Below are 21,195 nucleotides of genomic sequence, written 5' to 3' on the forward strand. Positions count from 1 at the left end.
TGATGATCTTTGAAGTCTCTTCCATCCATAATAATTCTATGATTCCATGATATTTCAAGATTGATTCTACCTCTGTGCAGTGTTCTTCTGAGTATTACAAAGCTTATATTCACAAATGATGAGATGAAATATACATCATTCTTCATCAGCTATTCTTTTTTGCTTGATGTAATGAAACATTTTTAGTGGGGACAAAAAGGTTTTGTTTCTCTTACTGTTCAGCTATTTGGTAGTAAAGAGTCATATAGCAGCCAAAGAATGAGGGCAGTGCACCGTTAAACTTGAAGGAAAACTGTTTACATTAACTTATATTTGGTACTTAGAAAAGGAAAAAGGGTTAGTATTTTTAAAAAATGGATCTGAATTTGATAAGCTAAGAAGCTCAGATCAAGTTCACCAGAGAACTTCAACTTTTACAGGCTTTAATGGGACTCACTTTTGGTCAAAGTTCCTGTGACACAGCTATATTTGTAGGTGTGAGACAGCAAGCTTCACTTTAATACAGGAATCTCTAGTATTGAGCACAGATATGTTGTACTAACTGAACTATATGCATTGCTTTGTTCATACAAAAAGAAAGAAAAAACCACAGACTCATGTGTTTGTTTCTGGATTGCAAACTGCAGGTGGCTCCCTTGGTCTTCTGATTAATTCAGGATGTGTGTGTTTCCTTCCTTTCCCTCCTCGCCCTCTCCTTTTCCGACGTGTATGAATCCAAACCAAAGGAAGATACTGGTTTGCAGTGTAGGGTCACCAAATGTTTCTGTGTCTTGCAGGAATTTCGTTTAGTTAGACTGCATACTTAGATAATCAGTCTTCATATCTCAGTTTCACATAGAAGTGAAGCAGGCTGGTTTGTTTTCATCTTTGAGTGTATTTGAAATGGTTGTTCTTTTTCAACAACAGAATAAATTCAAGTACCATAAAGAAGAAAGAGTGAGTTATTAGTTCGCTGTTTTTCATCTTTTCCTTTGCTTCTCAACTGGATTTATACTATAGGTAAACCGCCAAACACAGGGATGGAAAAAGCTTTGCACATAGCATAGATTTATGTATCTAGTTATATTTGTGTTTTTAAATATCTTCATATGCATTTTATAATTCTTAAATGATCTTACAATTACTTAAACAATGATCACAGTAAATGGATAAGAATATATTGCCTGAATAAGGGAAAAATATTTGTGTGTATATATATAAGACGAATGAAATAAAAGGTTTTCTGCTCAGAAGTGTGAGGGGCAATTTGTACCAGATAAGGATACCCAATCTTGCTATGTTTAAAGTATCAAGAGAAAAAGGAGGGGGGAAAACAAGGTGCATGTGTTGGTTGTGTTCTGTTTTGCATCAGGTACTAGGGCTTAACTGCAGAAGTTGACTCGGTAATAGTTACAAATAAACTTTCAATAGTTACACAGAGAAGCACAGTTTGCAAACTGACCTTAGGAGTGATGCATGTACTTTTGCTGCAGCTGGGCTATTGTTCTGGAGGATCACAAATGAGGCCTCCCAAGAATTACTTGTATGTATGTTCCTGTGTAAATTTTTTTGTATGAGGAAGCCACTGTGCAAATGGTAGCTGTTCCGTAGCACCTGCTCCTGTTGAAGAGAGTGCCTGTCTTGTATTTTAAGAGCATCGGTACCCATTTCATTCATCATAGTACAAAAGGATTAAAATGAGAATAGCATTCTGAAAGAACCAAAAGAAACAAAATCTTCCAGTTAGGAGGCAATGTTTGTAATTTTTAGTTCTTCATACTTTATTTCAAATACATTTTAGCACACTTTCAATTAGTTAAGCGGTTCCTTTTCTATGTGGAAGGTAATTTGTAACGTTGAGTCACAAAGAATATGTTCTCTATTTTGAAAAACTATACTGTGTAAAATAGATGTGCTGTTGGTATGACCTACTGGCAGTTATACTACTTGTTTTGTAGAACTAGATCAGAAGCTGAATATTCACTCCCAGATTTGTATTTAAAAACCACCATAACAAGTCTTTTACTTGCTTTACTTGGGAGTGCCTGACGGTTGTGTTGATTGTATTTAACACTAATTCTGTATGATAAAACACAATATTGTATGATGAAATGTACAGATTGGCATTGCTGTAAATAGGACTGACAACCAACGAAGGCTTTCTTTTCATAAATGACTTTGCTAATGCTAAGATTTTCACCACAAGTTTTGTCTATGATGGACTAATTTGAGTGAACACTGATATTTTGTGAAGCTTTTCTTCTGAAACATACAGGAAGTTTGAAATGTAGATATTTTTCAGTTTGGGACTGTAGAGTTGTTTTCATCATGTGACAGTGAATTAAGAATTAGTGCTAAGTGTGAAACTGAGATTGTAGAGGATGGCACGTGTGTATATGCTTGCTCTAAGACATTCATTTGGTTAAGAATCTGTGGAACTGAAAGTGTTTTTCAAGAGTATTAGCAAAGAAACCCCTGCTGCTCAGCTTTACTGTGAGTTTAAATTAGTAATTTTGTCAAAAACCTTCAGAAGTGGATTTTAAGGAAGGCTATTTACTTTTTTTGAAGCATGACAGTTTTACTATCATAATTCTTCCATTTAAAGTATTATAGTTCTGCTGCTTGAGTAATTTTAGGAATTTGTTGGTATTCCTTCAGTAAATTTTGAGAACTGCTCGGTAATTCTAAAAATATTATAAAAGAATGAACCTGTTTTGTATTATTTCATTCATAAAAATTTTATTTTGGAAATTCTAAGAACTGATTTTCAGAAAGTGTGGTTGGTGTTGGGGTCATGGTGAACTTGTAGAGCAGTGTTTTGTGTTAAATGCTTGGAAGGAAAGATTGGAGTGAGAACAGCTGTGTGTTGTCTTAAAAGGTCTCTTGTATGTGTTTTTAACAATATTGTGACTGAGCTGTCTTATAATGCCTTAAATTTTAGGTGATACCTTACAGAATCCATGTATTAATTTGTTAGACCCAAGTTCTCAGATTTTAAAAAATAAAATATTGAAAAGGAAAGGTGGAAGAGTCAACTCTGACTATAAAGAAAAGTCAAAGGGAGGTAAACTCTAAGGCATGTATCAGGTTTTTTTCCCAATGTTTGGTGTCTCAGAGGTCCCCATTAGAAAAGAGTGAGGATCACTACTTGTACACAGAAAAAATGTATGCTACCCACATATGTGTACTCAACAAGTTTGGAATTCTAGCCTACTGTTTGATAACTCTGTTAGTACATTCTGTACCTACGATATGCCTTGTCTTTCTAAGGGAAATAGAGCTTTTGTTTGTAGCAGCTTTATAAAATACAGCAGAGGAAGAAAGGCAGTTTTGTATTCTGAAATGTCTATTTCAGTCTTGTTGATGCAGTGCTCAAATAAACTATAGCACACTTAACGAGCAGTTGAGGACAGAGACACATGTACTAGGCACACCAGGGAAAGGGATTGTGTACAAAGACTAATTAGCATGAAATATGAATACATTCATGAAGTAGTCTTGATCTATAATGCTCTTACAGAGAGTATTTTTTTCTATGAGTTCAACGAAAAAGAAATTCAGAAGTTGAACTGAAAAAAGAAGTGGATTTTGTTTATTTTAAACAAATAAAAATCTGTATTCCTGGAATAAAACACATTCTCTGTAAGTAGGTAAAAAGATTAGACTGAAAAGAATGCTTTCTGTAATGTCAAAACAGAAAAAATAACCCTCAAAATATACTCTTCTTCAAGTGTTATTTTTTTTTTCCAACTTCATTTTTTTTGCAAGGGAATTTGTTAGATACTAGAAAAATCCGTTTCATTTGAAGCTAGTTAGTCAGAACATGATTAAATAGCCCATTCCATGGATTTTACAGTAATTTTTTGTTAAATGAACTGTTTAGATAATCTATTGTGGAAATTTTCCTAATGTGTTGCTTACCTTTCAAGTGTAAGAATTTATGTCTATATACGTACATAAAATACTGATAATGAGTTGGAAGTCAATCACTTGTCACTTCTAGGTCGGTGTTCTATAATTCTATGCAGGATAATTTTCAAACAATGTAGTTTGCCTTCTGATGTGTTATTTGTAGCTGTGTTTTCTGGAAACTCTCTCAATTTTGGTAAAGAAAGCTCCATATGGTTACTATTAGAAAACTGAGCATTGTAATACAGGTTCTTCAGCTGAAGTAAAGCCTGTGAATTTATGACCCAAATGAAGGTGGGGAAGGAAAAAAAAAAAAGTCTGGAGAAAAGGATGGAAAGTGGATCAACTGCTTACCAGGAAAGTTTGTGCTGACTGTTAAATAGACTATGCACCTATATTTTAGTATCCTGAAAGCTTCCAGCAGAGTTCCAGGAATAACAGTGTATTTGTTTAAATAAATAAAAACCCACCGTAAACAAAGATGTAGTTATAAGCAAAATTTTATGGTCTTACTTGTAAAATAATTCTTTTAAGTCTGTATTAAAGAGGTGTTCTCTCCATCTTTCGGCAGAACTATAGCTAGTATGTAATACGTTACTACTTAAATGTATTTTCTCTCAAATTTCTCTTACATGAAATACAATGTGGGCCTTTTCTGGAAGAGTGTAAACTGACAAAATGTGGTCTGATTTGTGGCCTAGTTCCAGTTACATAGCATGCAATGATGTTGTATTTACAAAAAATGCTGCACTCTCCATGCCTGTCGGTTTTATGTACAAAACTGATTTTTTTCTTCCTTTATTGCTGACCAAAAAAAGAATTTAATATTTCCTCATCTGCTTTTGAGATTGCAACTTCTATCTGATTGATAGTTGTTTCAACTGTAATGCTATTAGCAGATGCTTTGAACGGAATGTCTGCCATTGCAAGAATTTCTGCCTTAGATACATAGTGTAAGGATAGATCTGTTATCTAAATGAATAAAGGTTCTTTGGAGAAAGATACATTAAAAAGCTGTCTAAAGGATTAAAAGTTAACAATCATACTGTTTAGTTTCTGAATACATTGAGAAATTGAAAATACTAAGCAGATAGACATTAACACAGAAAAAAAATTATAATTTTGTTGAGTTATTGAATTACTTGTTAATGATTTCTTAAAGGGGATGTAAAGTTGAAATTACAATTTTATTTATTCTGTAAGCGTTGCATCTTGTGCAGTTGTGAGAAACTGAAACTTCTCTGAAACATCAGCCTTTCAGATACTTTCTTCTGTTCCGTAAGATGGGAGTGTAATTATTTATTTTAGAATGCTATTACAGGATAATTTCCCAATGTGAAAAGGCAGATGAATAAGAAATTTATTGCTTAAAGGCTTTCTAAAAGCAAGAAGTCCACATGGTAAACTGGCTGATTTTTATAAGTCAGTGTGGAATTATCTGTAAATTGGGTATTCTGAACCATGGTAAACAGGGAATAAGTTTTGAGGTTTTCCTTTTGACATTTTTTGTTCTTGTATTTAAGACATTTGGATCATTAGCACTGAGATGGTGCCTTCTCAGTGAATCATTTTAGACAAATTTTGCTTATATTGGTAATATAAAGGTAAACAGAACATAGGTTACATCTTCTAAATTATATACAGTGGATTCTGTATGTGTATATGCTTAAAATGTGCTGAAGTGAGTAGTGAAATCTAACTGTGTTGGTAAAGGTGAGAGACTGGTAGATGTGTGTCTCTGGACTATTTTTAGTCTGCTACAGTGCAAGTGTCTTAATTTAGTACTCTGTAGGTCCCCTAAGACTAATCCTGTAATGTGGAAGTAATTTATCTTTTACATCTTGAAGGCAGGTAGTCATTGCACATGTGTTCGGTGAGCACCTGGGTGTTTTCAACACACTTTGAGATACTTGGGCCCCAAGAAAGGTTTTTCAGGGTAAATCTGTTAAGAAGGTGGTAATAACATACACAACTGTACAGAGTTGTCTTCAGGCTGGTTGAGCCTGGTATTTTGTCTTCAGCAGATGACTTGAGAGCAGATGCTTAGGCAAAAGAGTAAATGTATGTTAATTAATATACATTAAATGTTTGTCTCTTTATGTACATGGATAGAATAAACAAAATAGTGATACTTCCTAGCTTCCAATAGTTGACAGTTTTTTCTAAGCCAGAGGTCACATCTTTCTCTGTAATAAAGTCTTCATTGTGTTGTTTTGTCTTCAGTGAACTCTTGATCTTTTAGCACTCATAACCTGTTGCATTCATGTTCTCTGTATTTCAAACAAATGTGTGGTTTTCCAGTGTTTCAGTCCTGCTGCTGGCTAGTCTTCCTGTTTTGTTGCTTCCTTTTTCTGTCATTGCAAGTCTTATTAATACCTAATTTATTTTTAATTTCTCTGTGTTTTCAAAGACCGCAGAGGGGAAGACCAAAATTGTGCATGATACACAAAAGACAAACTGTAATATGTCATTGAATGATGGCCATTATCTAATAAGTATCAGTTGATCTACCACAGTTATAAGGGAGGAGGGGGGGAGCCTCATGGTTTTGGTTGACTTAATATGCAATCATCAAATGTCTCAATTACTGTTTGTTTTTCAGAGTTACATTAGTATGCCAGAAACGTTTAGCTGTCACAGTATATTGAAACTGTATTGGGATGACCTTAGTTAGAACAATCATTAGTCAGTGATTGTAATGTGGAAAGATGCAATATGCCTGCCCTGTGACAATGGATGATGTGGCAGTTCCTGTTCCAAACAAGTCACTGCCCTCTGATGTGTCTGGTTAAAACTGTGAGTAATTCTAATCTGAAGCTTGCAGTAGCATGCATTTGTGTCACTGACAGATAGGAAAAATACTTGTGCCCACATATGATTAGGTTGAAAGATATACTTGTTATATATTACTTGCAATTAATTAGATTTATTTGATACCATCCACCAGAAGGCCACAATTTCAAACATTTGTTTATGGAAGACTAATTTATCAACATTTTATAAATAAGGATAAAAGTCACTATTTGTATTTATCAACTATCAAAGCTGTGATTACCAGTCAGCTTCGCAGGGCACTGCTTACTGGTTATAGAAATTAAAGGAATCTATTAAGACAGATAATTTACCAATCAATTTTAATATCATCCTTTTCCCCTTTGAAGTTATGCTTTGGACCTGATGCCTATGAAAGCACCCCTTTGAGTTCTGCTGGCTTAATAAAACAATAATTAACAATTTTTTAAAAAACTCTAAAATAGTAGGAGAATAGAATTTTTTTTATTAAACATTAAATCAAATTTCTGAAGTACTAAGTCACTGGAAATGCAGTATTGTGTATTTCATTGTGTAGGTCAGAGCGTATAACCAGGATGTACCACATTACACTTAAATAAACTACAGTAAATCTTGAAGATGGTAAACAAATTGAGGGTTTGGGGATTTAGATATGTGCAAGTGAAACAATTTTTCGTGCATGTTTTTTTAAACCTTGATGGTAGAGAAATACTTTAAAAAGGGAGACGATACTGGAATGTGCATTTGGAAATGTATATTTTACTTAGTGTTTAAATATTTAGTCAGGAGCTTTAAGTGTCAAATATCACAGTGAAAGAGGAAAATAAATCAATTTAGCACTTCATGTTGACTGAAATTTTAGTCTGTTCCATTAAATACCAATATCTATTTAACTTGACTCTGTAAAGGGATTTTTGAATCTTGGGATCTTTTTTTAGCTTCATTATTTCTAAAATTCCTTTCCAAAATGTGATTCTATAGTCTCTTGATTGGGAAAGATGTGCCTTCTACAAGCCTAATGAAGAGGAACAGTATCTGAACCATTCATTTAAAAGATATTTAGTTACTAGACTTATCATACCAGAAAATGAGTTTATTAAAATCTTGATAAAATATGATAGCAGTTTTTTGACATTTTGTTTTACTTTTTTTTTTATTTGAATCTTGGTACTTTTGCTTTTGAAAGCTGTATGGATAACAGGCGTATCAGTTATAATCTGGCATAGAATTACAGCTATTCTATCTCACAGTGCTGTGGTGATGATGGCCTGATATCAGAGGGAGAAATATAACTGGGACATGCGAGTGTCTAAATTAGAAATGTTATTATAGGCAACATCGTATTTTTATAGGCAAATGTCTTCTCTGACCCACATAAAAACTTAATATATTACTTCTAAAATGCATTGACTGATCTCTTTAGTCATTAGTCAAGCACTAATATATAGGCAGCAAAGACATGTAATGTCTCAAAACCCAGCAAGGATAAGCATCTCTTTGGAGCAAAAACCAGCACGTTCACATTAAGTGCTGCAGGTGTTGAAGCAGCGGCAAAGGGAGAGGTGGGCTGGACAATCCTGAGGCTGTTGTCCAGATAAATATTCATGGAGGGAATGGGAGAGAAGAGTTCATGGAAAAGGCTACTAGCTTTTATTTCAGCTTTTTACAGCACATTGTACAACAAAGTTAAGTAGGCCCATTGAGAATAATTTCAGTTTAATCATTGTTTGCCTGCTGTAGTTTGATTTCTAATGTTCAGAAGGAGTTCTTGCATGTTATTTCTGTGACCATTTATATGTGATGAATTGTTAATATTTGCCTACTGTTTTTTGGCAAAAGCAACATCTTTTGCATTGGTCTTTAGCAGGGTAAACACAAGGGGCTAGAAAGGGGCATAATCAGTTTGGTTTGTGAGTTGTTTTGGGTTTTGTTTGTGTCTTTTTTTAATAAAATATTTGTGGCCCAGACAATCACTTGATTTGAAACTCTTGATAGAAAGCTGAAAGCAATTGCAATATGGAGTGGTTAATTAAGTACACTTTAACTGTGCAACTTTATTGCACAACTTCCCAATGCAGATTTTCAAATTGCACTTGAAAATTAGACTAGTTACAACTAGTACAAGCATTTCAGAGCAATTTTAATAGAACAAGAAAGATTTCATTATAGTTATTAAATATGGTGGTCAAATAGAATAGCAATCCATTGTATTATAAGAACAAATAGTAGGAGTATAGATCCCCTGCTATTTTTTGACAGAACTCATTGGTAAAACTAAGTTATTTTTTTTTTCTTGCACAGAGCATAATCTGTTGGGCTGATGTCACTTCCTTCAGCTTGATTACATTAATTAGGCAAAAAACATATGAAATTGCAAGAGGCTCCATGTTTTTTTTCTATGAGTTTTTTTTTCCTTGAGAGCTCAAACTAAGATACACTTTCAGATCAATTGCTTGCTTTCTTTGTAATAAAATGTTCTTATTTGCCTTTTTTTTTTTTAAAATACTATTCCAAGTATTTAGCTCTTCTGATTGCAGAAAGGACAGAGTAACAGCAGGAGTGCTTAATTAATTTTACTTCAGGAATTGATAACTGAGTGATTTTAGGTGAGCTGAAAAATGCCAGGTGACATTGGGAATAAACATGAGATCATACAGCTGTTGACTTAATTTGACAAGAGGGCGTGGCTAGCATCTGTTAATGCTCTTGCATTTATCTCTAGATATTTGGGGAAATGGTTTGCTATTTGTCAAAGTTTAAGACCAAATGAGAGTGTGGAGACTATAAATAAATTTGGATACCAGACCACTTTAATCTCAGTTTATGCAGCTCACTAACTGCGTGACGTACATGTTCTGCAGGAAAGATAATGTGATCCAGGAGAGAAGTTGTACCTTCAGCTGTGTGAACCATGGCATGTCCCAGAGTCTCTGCTCTGGAATCCATTCAATAGTCTCTAGTTTCATTGATTATAGGATTGGGTAGAGAGTATCTCCTTGGTCACTAGTCCATTTAGCTTGCACTGTTTTTTTCTGACTTGTTGCCATTGTCAGGGCTCTGCTTGTTCAGGATGCTTCTGGACACATTTGCACTTCTTGATGATCAATAGGTTATTTGCATAGTTTGGCTCTTTGTTGCCTTGAGCATGCAAAACTTGCCAGAGTTCATTCTACTGTCTGGAAGAACAGGTTGGTCATAGTCCATCCACTTCACTGAAACAAGTGGTTGGCAGAAGTTCACAGGCTTATGCGAACTGCTGTGGTAACTACACCTAACTTATGTGAAATGCTGCACTGTCTCATTTGAGTGGGGAAGTTATGTGGTTAGACAAATGGAAAGACTCAGTGTATTGGTGAGGGAAGCGAGCAAGTGCAAATTTGGGACTACATTGTTTGACTTGACTCCCTCTCCCCCTTTCTTTGACTTTTATTTCCATTCTTTGGTGCCTCTAGAAGTAACACAGAAATAGAAAACTATCAGTAGCTTCCCAATATCATCAATTTAGCCAGGCTTTAAGAAGTTTTATTATGTTGCACTAGAATTTACTGAATTTTTGTGCTACAAAACATATTCTTATCTTTCAGTAGCATTCCTAGCTCCTTATTTAATTTTTCTACCAAGTGGTATCATGTGTTGTTTTTTGAGTGAACTTCTCAGAGTAATTAATAGTGTCAGCTGTTCAAGCATACTCTTGTATGTATACTTTGCATCCCTTGGAAATAGAGGTACACTTAATTTTTTTTTTTGTCCCCTCCTATGCTAGCCATAGATCTTCTTTCAGGTAAAGGGAATAATGAAGCAATTAATTTATTTTGTATATTTACTTTTGTTACCAAATACTGGTAAATGCAATTGGTAAGCCACTTGCCAGATGGAAATAAGATGAAATTACTCATTCATTTCTCACGACAATATAAGGATGTTTTTTCACTGTGGGTACAGACTTGATAGAAATTGGAGATTAAGGCTCAGATTCAGGTAGGCTAAAGTTCACCTAATCTCTGCTTTTCCCACACTGTAATTTGATGTACTCCTTTTTATCTCCCTGTAATTTTCATCCTCTTTATATTCATGACTGGCAGGCTTTACTGTTAATTCTTTATTAAAATTATTCACTGCTTACTTAAAAAAAGGAAGAATTTAATATGAATTGGACCTTTCAGCTTGGAATAAAATGCTTTAACAGCTCCAGTACCATTAAATAGAATTGTCTGTATTTTTAAAAAGTTGTCATGATGACTTTTAATATCATTCAGTAGCTAAATTAATGAACAGAAGTAGAATGGTAACTTTCATGAGCCATGTGTGCTTACTTTTTTTGCTACAGAAGTACAAAAGTACTGACGGTAGAATTTTTTTCTTAATTATGTCTCTGAAGTATTACAACATGTTTGTGTATGTTTGTTGCCATGATTATCATTAATCTTGTTTAATATATTTTAAGCTTATATAACATTTTGTTTAGTGTTGTCATTTCTTCTTTAGACCCTAAGTGGGTTTCAAGCAGTGCACCTTCTGTGGGATTAAATTAGTTCCCAGCTGAAGGTATCACTAAAGGTACACACTTGAGCTGCATGTGCATTGCATATATAAGAGGAACAGAAAACAATCCCTTGCAGCATGTTGCATCAGCTCTTTTCCTCCAACACTAATAAACAAATGTGTTGTTATTAACAAAACAGAACTCTTCATCTAAATTAAAAAAAAAAGTTATGTGATGTTAGTGTTTAGATCTGTATTTTCTGGTCTTTGAAAAGACATCTGCATATGCTAAAAATACCTTTTTCCCTTTTGCTTTATCATATTGGCTCTCTTTAAATCCCTCTCCTGTCTCTTTGAGGTAAATGGTAAAGAAAAGTAAACCCAACCAAAGCCTTCTATAGATGTAACCGATGTGAGAGAATTATGCATCAGTGGGTATTTTGTCATTTCAGTTACTGTTAATTGTTTTTGTTTGTTTAAATGCTTGCTGCTTTCTTACTTTTTCCCAACTGAATGGGGAAATAATTTTAAACAGCCAGGAGTATAACTTACTCCATTTCTTCAAAACAAAAAAGTCCACACATACATGTGTGCCTGTGTGTGTGTATATGTATTCCAGGTAAGTCCAAATATTAATCTACATATATTTGTGTGAAAAGAAATTAACTTCCAAGAAGAAAAACAAAGATGTAGGGGATTTAAAAATGCTTTCCATCAACACAACAGAAGTGCATTATCATTGTCTGTTATCACAGACATGGGGATCTGGAATACAGGAGTACAACTTGACAGGCCCTTTTGAGTCTGAACTCTGCTGGTACACCTGCTTCTTTCATGTGGTGTCAAAATAGTTGGGCTTCTGGACTCTTTTACTGAGAACTTGTGGAAGAGATATTAGTCACTCTTGCAAAGAGTGACTTGCTAGAGTACCTGGGTAGGCTTAACCACTTCTTGGAGGATTCTGCCATCATTCCAGGGCTGTTAATGCAGTGGAGAACTGGCATAGACTTGATTAGTGAGTATGTTCTGGGAAATGAAACAGGTGAGCCATGAATTTGGAAGGCTGAATTTGGATCACACCTTATTTAAGGTGGGGAGAAAGCTCGTTGTGTTCTGAAACGAGAGGCAAACTTAAGCAGGGTAGTCAGAGATGGATAGCTAGCTCAGTGGGGAGAAGGTGGGCTCTGGAATAAAGCTTCACATGTGGAGAGCTGACCTGTTTCTTTCAGTGTCCTATTGCTTAACCAGTTGTTGTGGTCAGAACTTAAAGAAATTTCCCCTCTACTACACAGTTTTTCCTAAAATATGACTATCTTTGTTATGGAAACCAGGGTATGACTGTCATTAACTCTAGGTACTCTGTAAAATTTGTTGGTTTGGAAAAAAAGCTGATTTTTGAATGAAGATGTAAGCCAGTGCCATTATCAAAGTGTTGTAATGAACAATCACAGCACTGAACTCCAAGGTCTGGATGAAATAATACAGATATTTCAGCTTCCAGACTGATTTTTTTTTTATCTTGATTTTTTTGAGCTACCTTACGTTAACTGCTGTAAGATCCTTTTTTCCTCTCTCCCACTGGTTCTGTGGCATCAAACCAAAAAGCATGTCTCATCTTTAAACAGGCAGTTGTGAAGACAGTACCTGAAAAGGGTTGGGGACGTTGGTCAGCAATAGAGTATTGGTTCCGATTATTGTATTGAGTAGCTTTTAATTTATTTAATTATTTTAAAAAATTCTGTAATCCATGGTCCTCTTGCAGTGGAGTCACTGCTAAAATGGACTATGTGATCAGAGGGAGAAAGCCACTAACAGAAGAGGGAAGAACATGGCTTTTGATAGCTCTCTGGTGCTTAATGTAATGTGAAGCATGAGTCAAACTGTTGGAGAAATTCTAGTAATTTAATGTCTCTGCCTATGAATCTTAGGTTGGTAAGATTGGTGTTGGTGCTGTATTGAGACTTCGGTGCAGTTACATAAGCATCTAGTTCTAGTATTTCTCCATATTTTTTGTGAACTGACATAAAGCTAACTTAAAGTGTTTGAACTCCCACGCTTGAAAAGAAGAACCTTTGGAAAGAACATCTTCTCTGGTCTTTTTCAAATAAAAAAGTTTTGATCTAAACCAGACATTAAATATTTATAAAATGGATGATTTATAACTGATGGTGTTAGAGCCCTTCAGGCTTAAGCAGGTAAGAGTAGCCATGGTTTGTTATAAAACTTTTGAACATTTGGTCTTTAGTGTTCTAAATGTGGTTACTAGTTTCACAGCCTCTAGAGGAGTGCAATCTGGAAACAGATGAGGAGGGGGAATAATCAAAACTTGTTGTTTGCCCTGTACGAGCAGAGTTACTCTTGTAAAATCTGACTTATCCCATCCTGGGTGTGTCTCTTTGAATAAAATACTTTAAAACTGAACCCCCCAAATCACTTCTTTGATACTGTAGTAGCTGAGTAACTGTAATTATGTGTTTTGACTTGGGCTCACGTAACACCTTTGCACTTGAACTCTTGCTCACAAAGGTGTTTCTCTCACTTGCTGTGTCTGATCAGGTGTATGTGAATTACCACTGTCAGAAAAAAGTTACCTTTGTGTGAGCTGACATTTGGTAACAAAAACATTTATGTTTCTCTTCTTTTCTTTTATTACTTAATATTTTTTGTTACCTCTGCAGTTCTGCAAGTCACAGGACTGAAATGATTACACACTGAAATGTGTGTATATTATCTTAGCTGGTTACAGAACAGGGTTGTCTTTAGTGTTCAGAACTACTGTGACAAGTATGGTACTCTGTGAGTGGATTGTGAGAGTGTGTTGTTCAACACTTCAAAGACCCAATCATGTATGGAAATCCAGAGGTTTTAATTCTTAAACAGATGAAATTTGGAATAGGTCACTCATCTTCTTGAATAATTTCTCACCTGTTTCAACAGACACAGATCTAGGGTTTTCTATAGCTTCTGTTCATATAATAGAACTCTTAATGTTTATTACCTTCTCATGGGACAACTAATTTTTAACTCTTGGGTGTGTTTTGTTTGTTTTGTTGAGCAGCTGGTTTTATTTCCTTGTTTAATTGAGAACAATTAGTCATAAGGGTGTGATTATTTCATGGAGTGTTGCTTCAGGATTTTAAGTGGTAGCCCATTGTAGTTAAAGGGTCAGTGCTGGTGGGAATTTGAGTGTTATTTCTGTATTATCAAGTTGATGTGTAGCTCTGTCCTTTTACCAATATAAACCAAGCTGATCATATTATGTAGTTAGACTCACAGAATAATGGAAGGGCAAGGGGAGAGCTAGTATTGCATTGCTGTTGTATCATCTTTTCTGTTTAGCTTATTCTGATTTAGGCTTTTTAAAGGTAGCTGGGGATGAGGGAGCGATCTTGTAGTAGCTTAGTTAACGCTGCTATGAAAATGCCTAAAGTAAACTAATTATTCCAGTGGTATAAACCCAGTAGAATTATTTTATGCCAGATGTTTTTGTAGTGGTAATGTGTATAAGGAGAAAAAGAACTGTTTTCTTTGTTCTCTTAAAATGAAGAGATTGAAATTGAGGTTTTGGTGTTATTCACACTAAAAATTAACATCTTTTCTTAGGAGATGTCTGTAATGAAACCCATGCTGATGAAATTAGTTCAGCAAAAAACAGTGTTCAGAGAAGAAAGGCATATTTAGTCTGCTTAAAACTTCCTCTTCATTTGTCTTTCAAGTTTTTCTGTCACTTTTGAATGACTTAAATTGTTCATTGAGTTAAATTAATGTTAAGCACGTTAAGTTTCTATTCCTTAAATGCCAAATGTGTTATGTGCTATTTAAAAGGAAATAAATCCTTGTTAATGGGTTTACTTAATACTTAAAAAAAGTCTGTGAAAATTAAGTATGTTAAATTATGCAAAAATCAGCCTATATTTTAAATATTTCAATACCACATTACTTTCTGTATAATATTAAGTAGTAAATATAAAGCTAGTGATCCTTGCTAATTAAGAAAATACTGTATATTTTCAATTAATTTATTTTTCTTTGGTTTTACTCTTTACCGGTGACAACATAAATAGTTAGTAAAAACCCACCTTTATGTAGTATGATAAATCTCAAATAATTTATCTTTCTGGTTTTGGATGAAGGTCAAGTGGTATTTGAGTTACTAACATTTCAACAGAGGGCACTCACGTGCTTTGAGGTAACACCAAATCACTATTTTTAAAAACACTTGGAATAAACTGGAGCTGAAGATGACAAATTTTGTGAGTTAAAATGTATAAATATAATTTGATAGTGCTTGGGAAAATTGGTCATTGTTGTATTAACATTTTCATTTCAAGTTCCTTCTAATTTTGTCAATTTGCTTTGTTTCTTTAGATATTTTACAGTACGTTGAGGTAGTGCATTAATTTTGCCTTAAACTGATCCTAATAGATGCATTACAATGGTTTTCTAGCTGAGTTGCTATTAGTCTGTTAATACTGAACAGTTGTAAGAATGAATCAAAATTTAATAAATACATTGTTTCCAGCTAAAAAGGCAGTTGAAGAATCAGAAGAAAAGAAAATAGTTCAGTCAAAGAAAAGAATTAAAGAATTAAGAATTTTGGATGGAAAAACCGCACAAAATTTATGTAAGTGTGAAATGCATTAGGTGACTATCTAATTGGTATGTACACACACATGAGTATTCTTAAATGTGTTTTTTGTTTACATGTGCAATATTCTTTCTCTAAAAATTGGTTAATGTGGTCATGAGTCAAGTTCAGAAGTGTTTTACATACTTATGATTTGAATTCGCTATATAACTTGGGGAAACAAAGTAGCATGGAAAAACGGTGTGGACTTAAATATTAATGAACTATATTTTTTTGGTAACAAAAAGTTGATTCTTTTATTAATTGCTTTAGATTGGAGGTATAGCTAAATGATAATCACTAGTTAGGCACAGGGTTTTTGTGCAGGTTTTGTGGATTGGGGTTGAGAGGCCAATAATGGTTCTTTCTGGTTAGAGTAATGGAGAAATAGAGCTTGATGGGGGCTAGACTTTTAAAGAGAAAAATATTATGAAATAGGATAAGTTAGGAGGAAATACTACTACAGTAAATTGTAAGGAAAGCAGCCCCACCTCTTTTTTTAACTTGCTGCTTCTCTCTAATTATGGAGGCAAATCAGTCATTAAGAGTAGTAGATTCTTTTATTTGAATTAGAAATACCATAAAATGTCACTAGTCCAACTATGCCCATGGCAAAATAAGTGTGTAAAACCAAATTTGTGCATTGTTTCTTACCACATCCATGGACACATTTTCTTAAGCAGAAAATGAACTGAAAAGTGATATAAAACGTCAAGTTTTGAAAATACAAATGCAGGAAAGTCAGCCACAGTAGTTAGGTTGAATATACATCACTTTATCAAAATGGTATGGTAATCCATCTGTGTTAGGAATACTTTGTAGTTTATTGAACGGGGCTCTTGAGATGTTGTAACAGATAACATCCTGAGATCAAATCACTTGGAGTACCTAATTTTTGAAGGATATACAATATACATTGTGTCTCGTATAAGTTTACTTAATCTAAAAAGTGGTAGAGTTAGGGTATTTTTTTTCTTTGACCAGCTGTTCATTATACTTTTGACATGGAATTTTTTCTAGAATGTCATGTAAATACCACTCAGCCAGTTGTGAATACTGTACAGCTATTCATACATGGTTATGAAAGCAAAAAATGATGAAGTCTTCTAGTGACTGAATAAGTCTGTTTAAGTAGTAATGCAGATGTTGCTATTCATAAAAATAGGACGTTATTGCTAGAGACAAGTAGCACTGCTAGGGAGCAACTGAGGCTGATTAAACAGTTAAAAGTGTTGTCATAATTTCTTAGAAATGAAATTAATTATAAGTTGAACCGCAATAGTGGGCCTCATTTAGTGTTTGTTTTATGTAGAAAACTTCCTAATTGTGAATCACCTTAATTTGGATCAAGACATGATTTTTCAGTTGCGAAAAATTAAGTTTGCCTTGTTATATAAATATTTTTGATTCTAATTGTTTATTACTGAATTTCAGCAATATTTTTGGGCTCTTTCCGTTTGCCTTATGAAGAAATAAAAAATATAATTTTAGAGGTTGATGAAGAGAAGCTAAGTGAATCCTTGATTCAGGTATGTAAAAATATCTCTGGCTTGTTCATAGCTTGTTTTCCATGTAAAAATGCTGTAAAGGGATAAGAATTCAAGAGTAAGAATAGTGTAGTTTCCTGAATATGAGCTATAAGTTTATCACTTGTGTTTACTGTTTTGTTTATTTCACTTCTACTTTTGAATACGGTCACATGTAGCAGTAAAACTGTCTTTAAAAAACAATGTTAATGAAAGTACTTTTGAACCTCTCACTTTATGAAGTTTCTCTTCCAAAAGGTAATCTCTGATAGTTTGTTTTTCAGTTTCAAATACAAGCATTTCCCAGATTTAGGCTGGTGGATAATGAAGTTTCATCAGGCTTTTTGTGGAAACAACTCTGTTTGTCACTAGTGATAGATGAAACTACCTGAATGTTTGGTAAAACATTGTAAACCCAATGTAAACCCAAAAACCACTTGTAAATCAAACCTGCTTTCAAGCTGGTTTGGTCTTATTTTGAGCCCAAGATCTTTCAGCTGGGAAGAAGAAAGTGAAATACAGCTTCTTTACATCCCTCTGATTTCCTCACAGTAGGAGGAGAGCAAGTGTGTACACTGCCCCATATGATCTCTGGGGAGTTAGAGTGCAAAAGTGAAACATGTAAACCTAAAATGGTATACAGATGTAGCACACCAATGATACTGGTGTTGAATTAGTTTATTTTAGTACTGTACACAGATTCAGATTGTAGCTGACATACTGGACCTCAGTTTATCCTTTCGTTCTTCCCTGTCTCCTGCTTGCACTCCTGTCCCATTCCCTCCAAGGCTTTCAAAATTTATCTCTTCTTCCTTTCTTGGACCTGGAAAACGCTTATTCTAGTGACACTGGGCTAAACTGAGTTGCCTGGTCTTTTCACAGTTAGTTATGCAATTTATAATGTCTTCAAATTTTTACATGAATGAATTTTTTAGTAAAACAACTGTGTTGCAAAACATACAATGTAAATGGAATTAAATTAATTTCATCCCAGCCAGACCCAGTACACTATAAAAAAGGCAAATGTGCTTGCAAGGTGTATCAGGTCAAGTATTTCCAGTAGAGAGGGTAATTATTATGCTTTTGAATAATGCACTTTGAAGACCTTATCTAAAATACTCAGTACATTTCTCAAAAATTAATTTAAAATGGAGAAGCCGAACTTAAAAACTACTTAGGATGATTGAGGGATGGAGAAACAGTCTACAGAAGGAAGCTAGAAAAGATTGACTTGATTAGATGAGCAATATAAATAGCTGAGAGGGGATATGACTACATTATAACTATGTGGGGAGAAGAGTGATGTGTGGAAGCATTGGGGAGAAAAATGAAGTTGCATAAGTAAAAGGCAGAATAAATGTACGTGAATTCATCGTGAATGCAACTATCTAGAAACTGAGCTGCCTGTAATCTTCAAAAAAATCGAGGCTTTGGAGATTGGCCCATTTCTGAAGGGAATGGTATGACAAGAGTTGCTTGTCATACCAGCAGGGAGGTTTAGCTGATAACCCGGAAGAGATACCTTCTGTTTCTAAAGATATTCTTACAAATGTACTGGGATAAATGGGCTGTATCATCTATTTCATGTTCAGTCTATTCTGGTTTATTTTTATTCTAATCTTCCAACTGAGTTATTAACTAATTTACCAGTTTAACAGTTTTCAATACTACTGATTAGAAAAATTTTACAAAGCAAACCCTGTTTTATTTCACGCTTAGCAAAACTTGTACGTGTAGAAACTGCTTTGTTCTAAGTATCAAAGTGGTGAAAGCTAAATGCATATAGCATAATTGAGCATATAGAAAAATGCTATTTCAGTTATGTTTCTCAAGTCCTTGTTTCTTGCTGCTTTTCAAACTTATGTTGTAATACTTATTAAAATTAATTGGATTAATCAGTTTGAGTGCATAGTAAACTATATACTGTTGTAACTCTTCCTTGAGGAAAACACTCTAGGAAAAAATCCTCTCAATTCCCAGTGTGCCTTGGAGAGAGTAAGTTCTTGTAAACATACAATTGTCAAACACCACGTTGAGCAGAATTCAGGGCATAGTGACAGCGAGTAGCGAGTGATAGTTTCAGCCTGTTAATGTCAGCCTTAGATTTCTACTTCTTTTTATGTTTATATAAACCACTTCTACCCTATTTTTATTTAAACCCACATCATAATGAATACATTATGAAACTTTGTTTCCTAGAGTACTAGGATTTGAGTATGTGGTAACTGAATGCTTTAGCTTCATTTTCAGTTATTCAATACAATTAATGAAAGTAAACATATTTAAACATATTTAAACATATATGTAGGGAGCTCCAGTGCTAGTAGAGCCAAACGTTTCTTCTTAGAAACTGCAGGTAAAATGAGTTGATCTGTTAGCTCCAGATCATAAAGGGATGTGGATGAGGAAAAAGAAATGATCAAGCATGCTAACAGATTTTGGTTATGTAGCTAAAAAAAAAAAAGGCGGTTTTGGTAGTACGAACTTGTATTTCTGCATTGATGGCAAAAATATTGTTTTACAGTAACTTTATTAATGTGCAACGAAATACACATTTCTGACAAATACTGTGAAATTTTTGATGACAGCATTTGGCAAATAGTCCACCTAATGAAAATAGGTTAAAAAAATTATGTTATTTAATTAGTTCATGTCTTTGATCTTTACCAGCACTAAGCAGTCAATCAAATGAGCAAGAATGTTTTACAGCTCCTTAATTTTTTTTGAAGTAGAAATTTGTAGGACATTAATTTGGGTTAATAAGAAAGGAAGCATGCTTAGATTTAAGTGTGAGACTATAGCTTAGTTTTATGATATTGGGGTGAATCTGATGCTTATCTCTGTCCAGTACGTTGAACTCTGCTTGCTGAGATATTCAGTAGCTCCTTGGTGTAAGTGTAAAAAATCTTTCTGTAACAGGGATGTTTTGTATGAGACTGCTTGTCATCTTTGGTTTTCCTTATTAAGATGGGTGAATGCTTGATTCTTTTAGCTTGGAGAATTAAGTTAGCTATCACTTGCAAATTTGACTAATTAGGCTGATGCCTTTCCAAAAGTTGTACCTTAATGCCTACTTCATCAAGTCTGGCAGAGTGATCAGTAATCAAATTCTCCTAACAAATAAGAATATTGCAAGAGTGATGGCAAGATTGCCGTGTTCTAAAAACAAGACATCTGTACCTCTAATTGTACAGGTTTTCTCTGATAAAGATTTTTATATCCGGAAAAAATATGCTTCCGTAGTGCTGGTTGCTTTTCTGATTTTAAAAGCAGGTAACTTTTTTTCATATCAGAGTCTTTTTGTGATGTAAACCTAAACAGTCATTATCAGTTCTCTGATAGTGTCAGTGTGCATGTCCTTTCTATTTTAATCATATCTTATGAGAATATCTGGCAATTCACCTTTACTGATGGGAGGGGAGGAGAACTTATGTGCTAATAATCTAACCAAGTTAAAGGCAAATGTTCTGAAAATGTTTACTTGTAGTGTTGCAGAAAGTATCAAAATATTTAATTTTTTTAGCTGTAACACATTATCTTCACTAAAATCTGTGTTGTAAAATCCTATAGAATTGCAATTCCATAGACACATTATTGGAGGTAAACATCTAAACCTGATGGTGGTTCTGCCATTTACTTATGCAAGTTTCAGAGGATGGCTTCATAAAGTAGGAGATTCTTATTGAAGAACATGGACTTACCCCTTTTCTCTTGAATACCTCACTTAGTGCCATGGTCTGGTTGACATGGTTTTGTTAGGACAAAGGTTGGACTTGATGGTCCCAGAGTTCTCTTCCAACCTAATCGATTCTGTGATTCAGGACCCTCTGTGTTTGTGTAGAAGAAAAAATTATTTCTGTGTGAAAGCGTTTTTTTTCT

The 21,195-nt window shown here is 34.3% G+C and overlaps 1 protein-coding gene across 1 annotated transcript in view; it reads left to right on the forward strand.

Moving 5' to 3' along the window:
• Window positions 1–17,224: 17,224 nt before the first annotated feature.
• LOC104164917 (protein diaphanous homolog 2-like) overlaps window positions 17,225–21,195 on the forward strand; it is a gene marked incomplete at both ends in the record, with an annotated part of 39,141 nt that continues 35,170 nt past the window's right edge. Inside the window, one exon of the mRNA XM_009704400.1 lies at window positions 17,225–17,319. Within this exon, the coding sequence (XP_009702702.1) occupies window positions 17,225–17,319 (95 nt within the window). The remainder of the gene's footprint in view (window positions 17,320–21,195) is intronic.

This window comes from Cariama cristata, unplaced genomic scaffold, assembly GCF_000690535.1.
Source record: "Cariama cristata isolate BGI_N322 unplaced genomic scaffold, ASM69053v1 scaffold18257, whole genome shotgun sequence".
In the NCBI taxonomy this organism is placed as follows: Eukaryota; Metazoa; Chordata; class Aves; order Cariamiformes; family Cariamidae; genus Cariama; species Cariama cristata.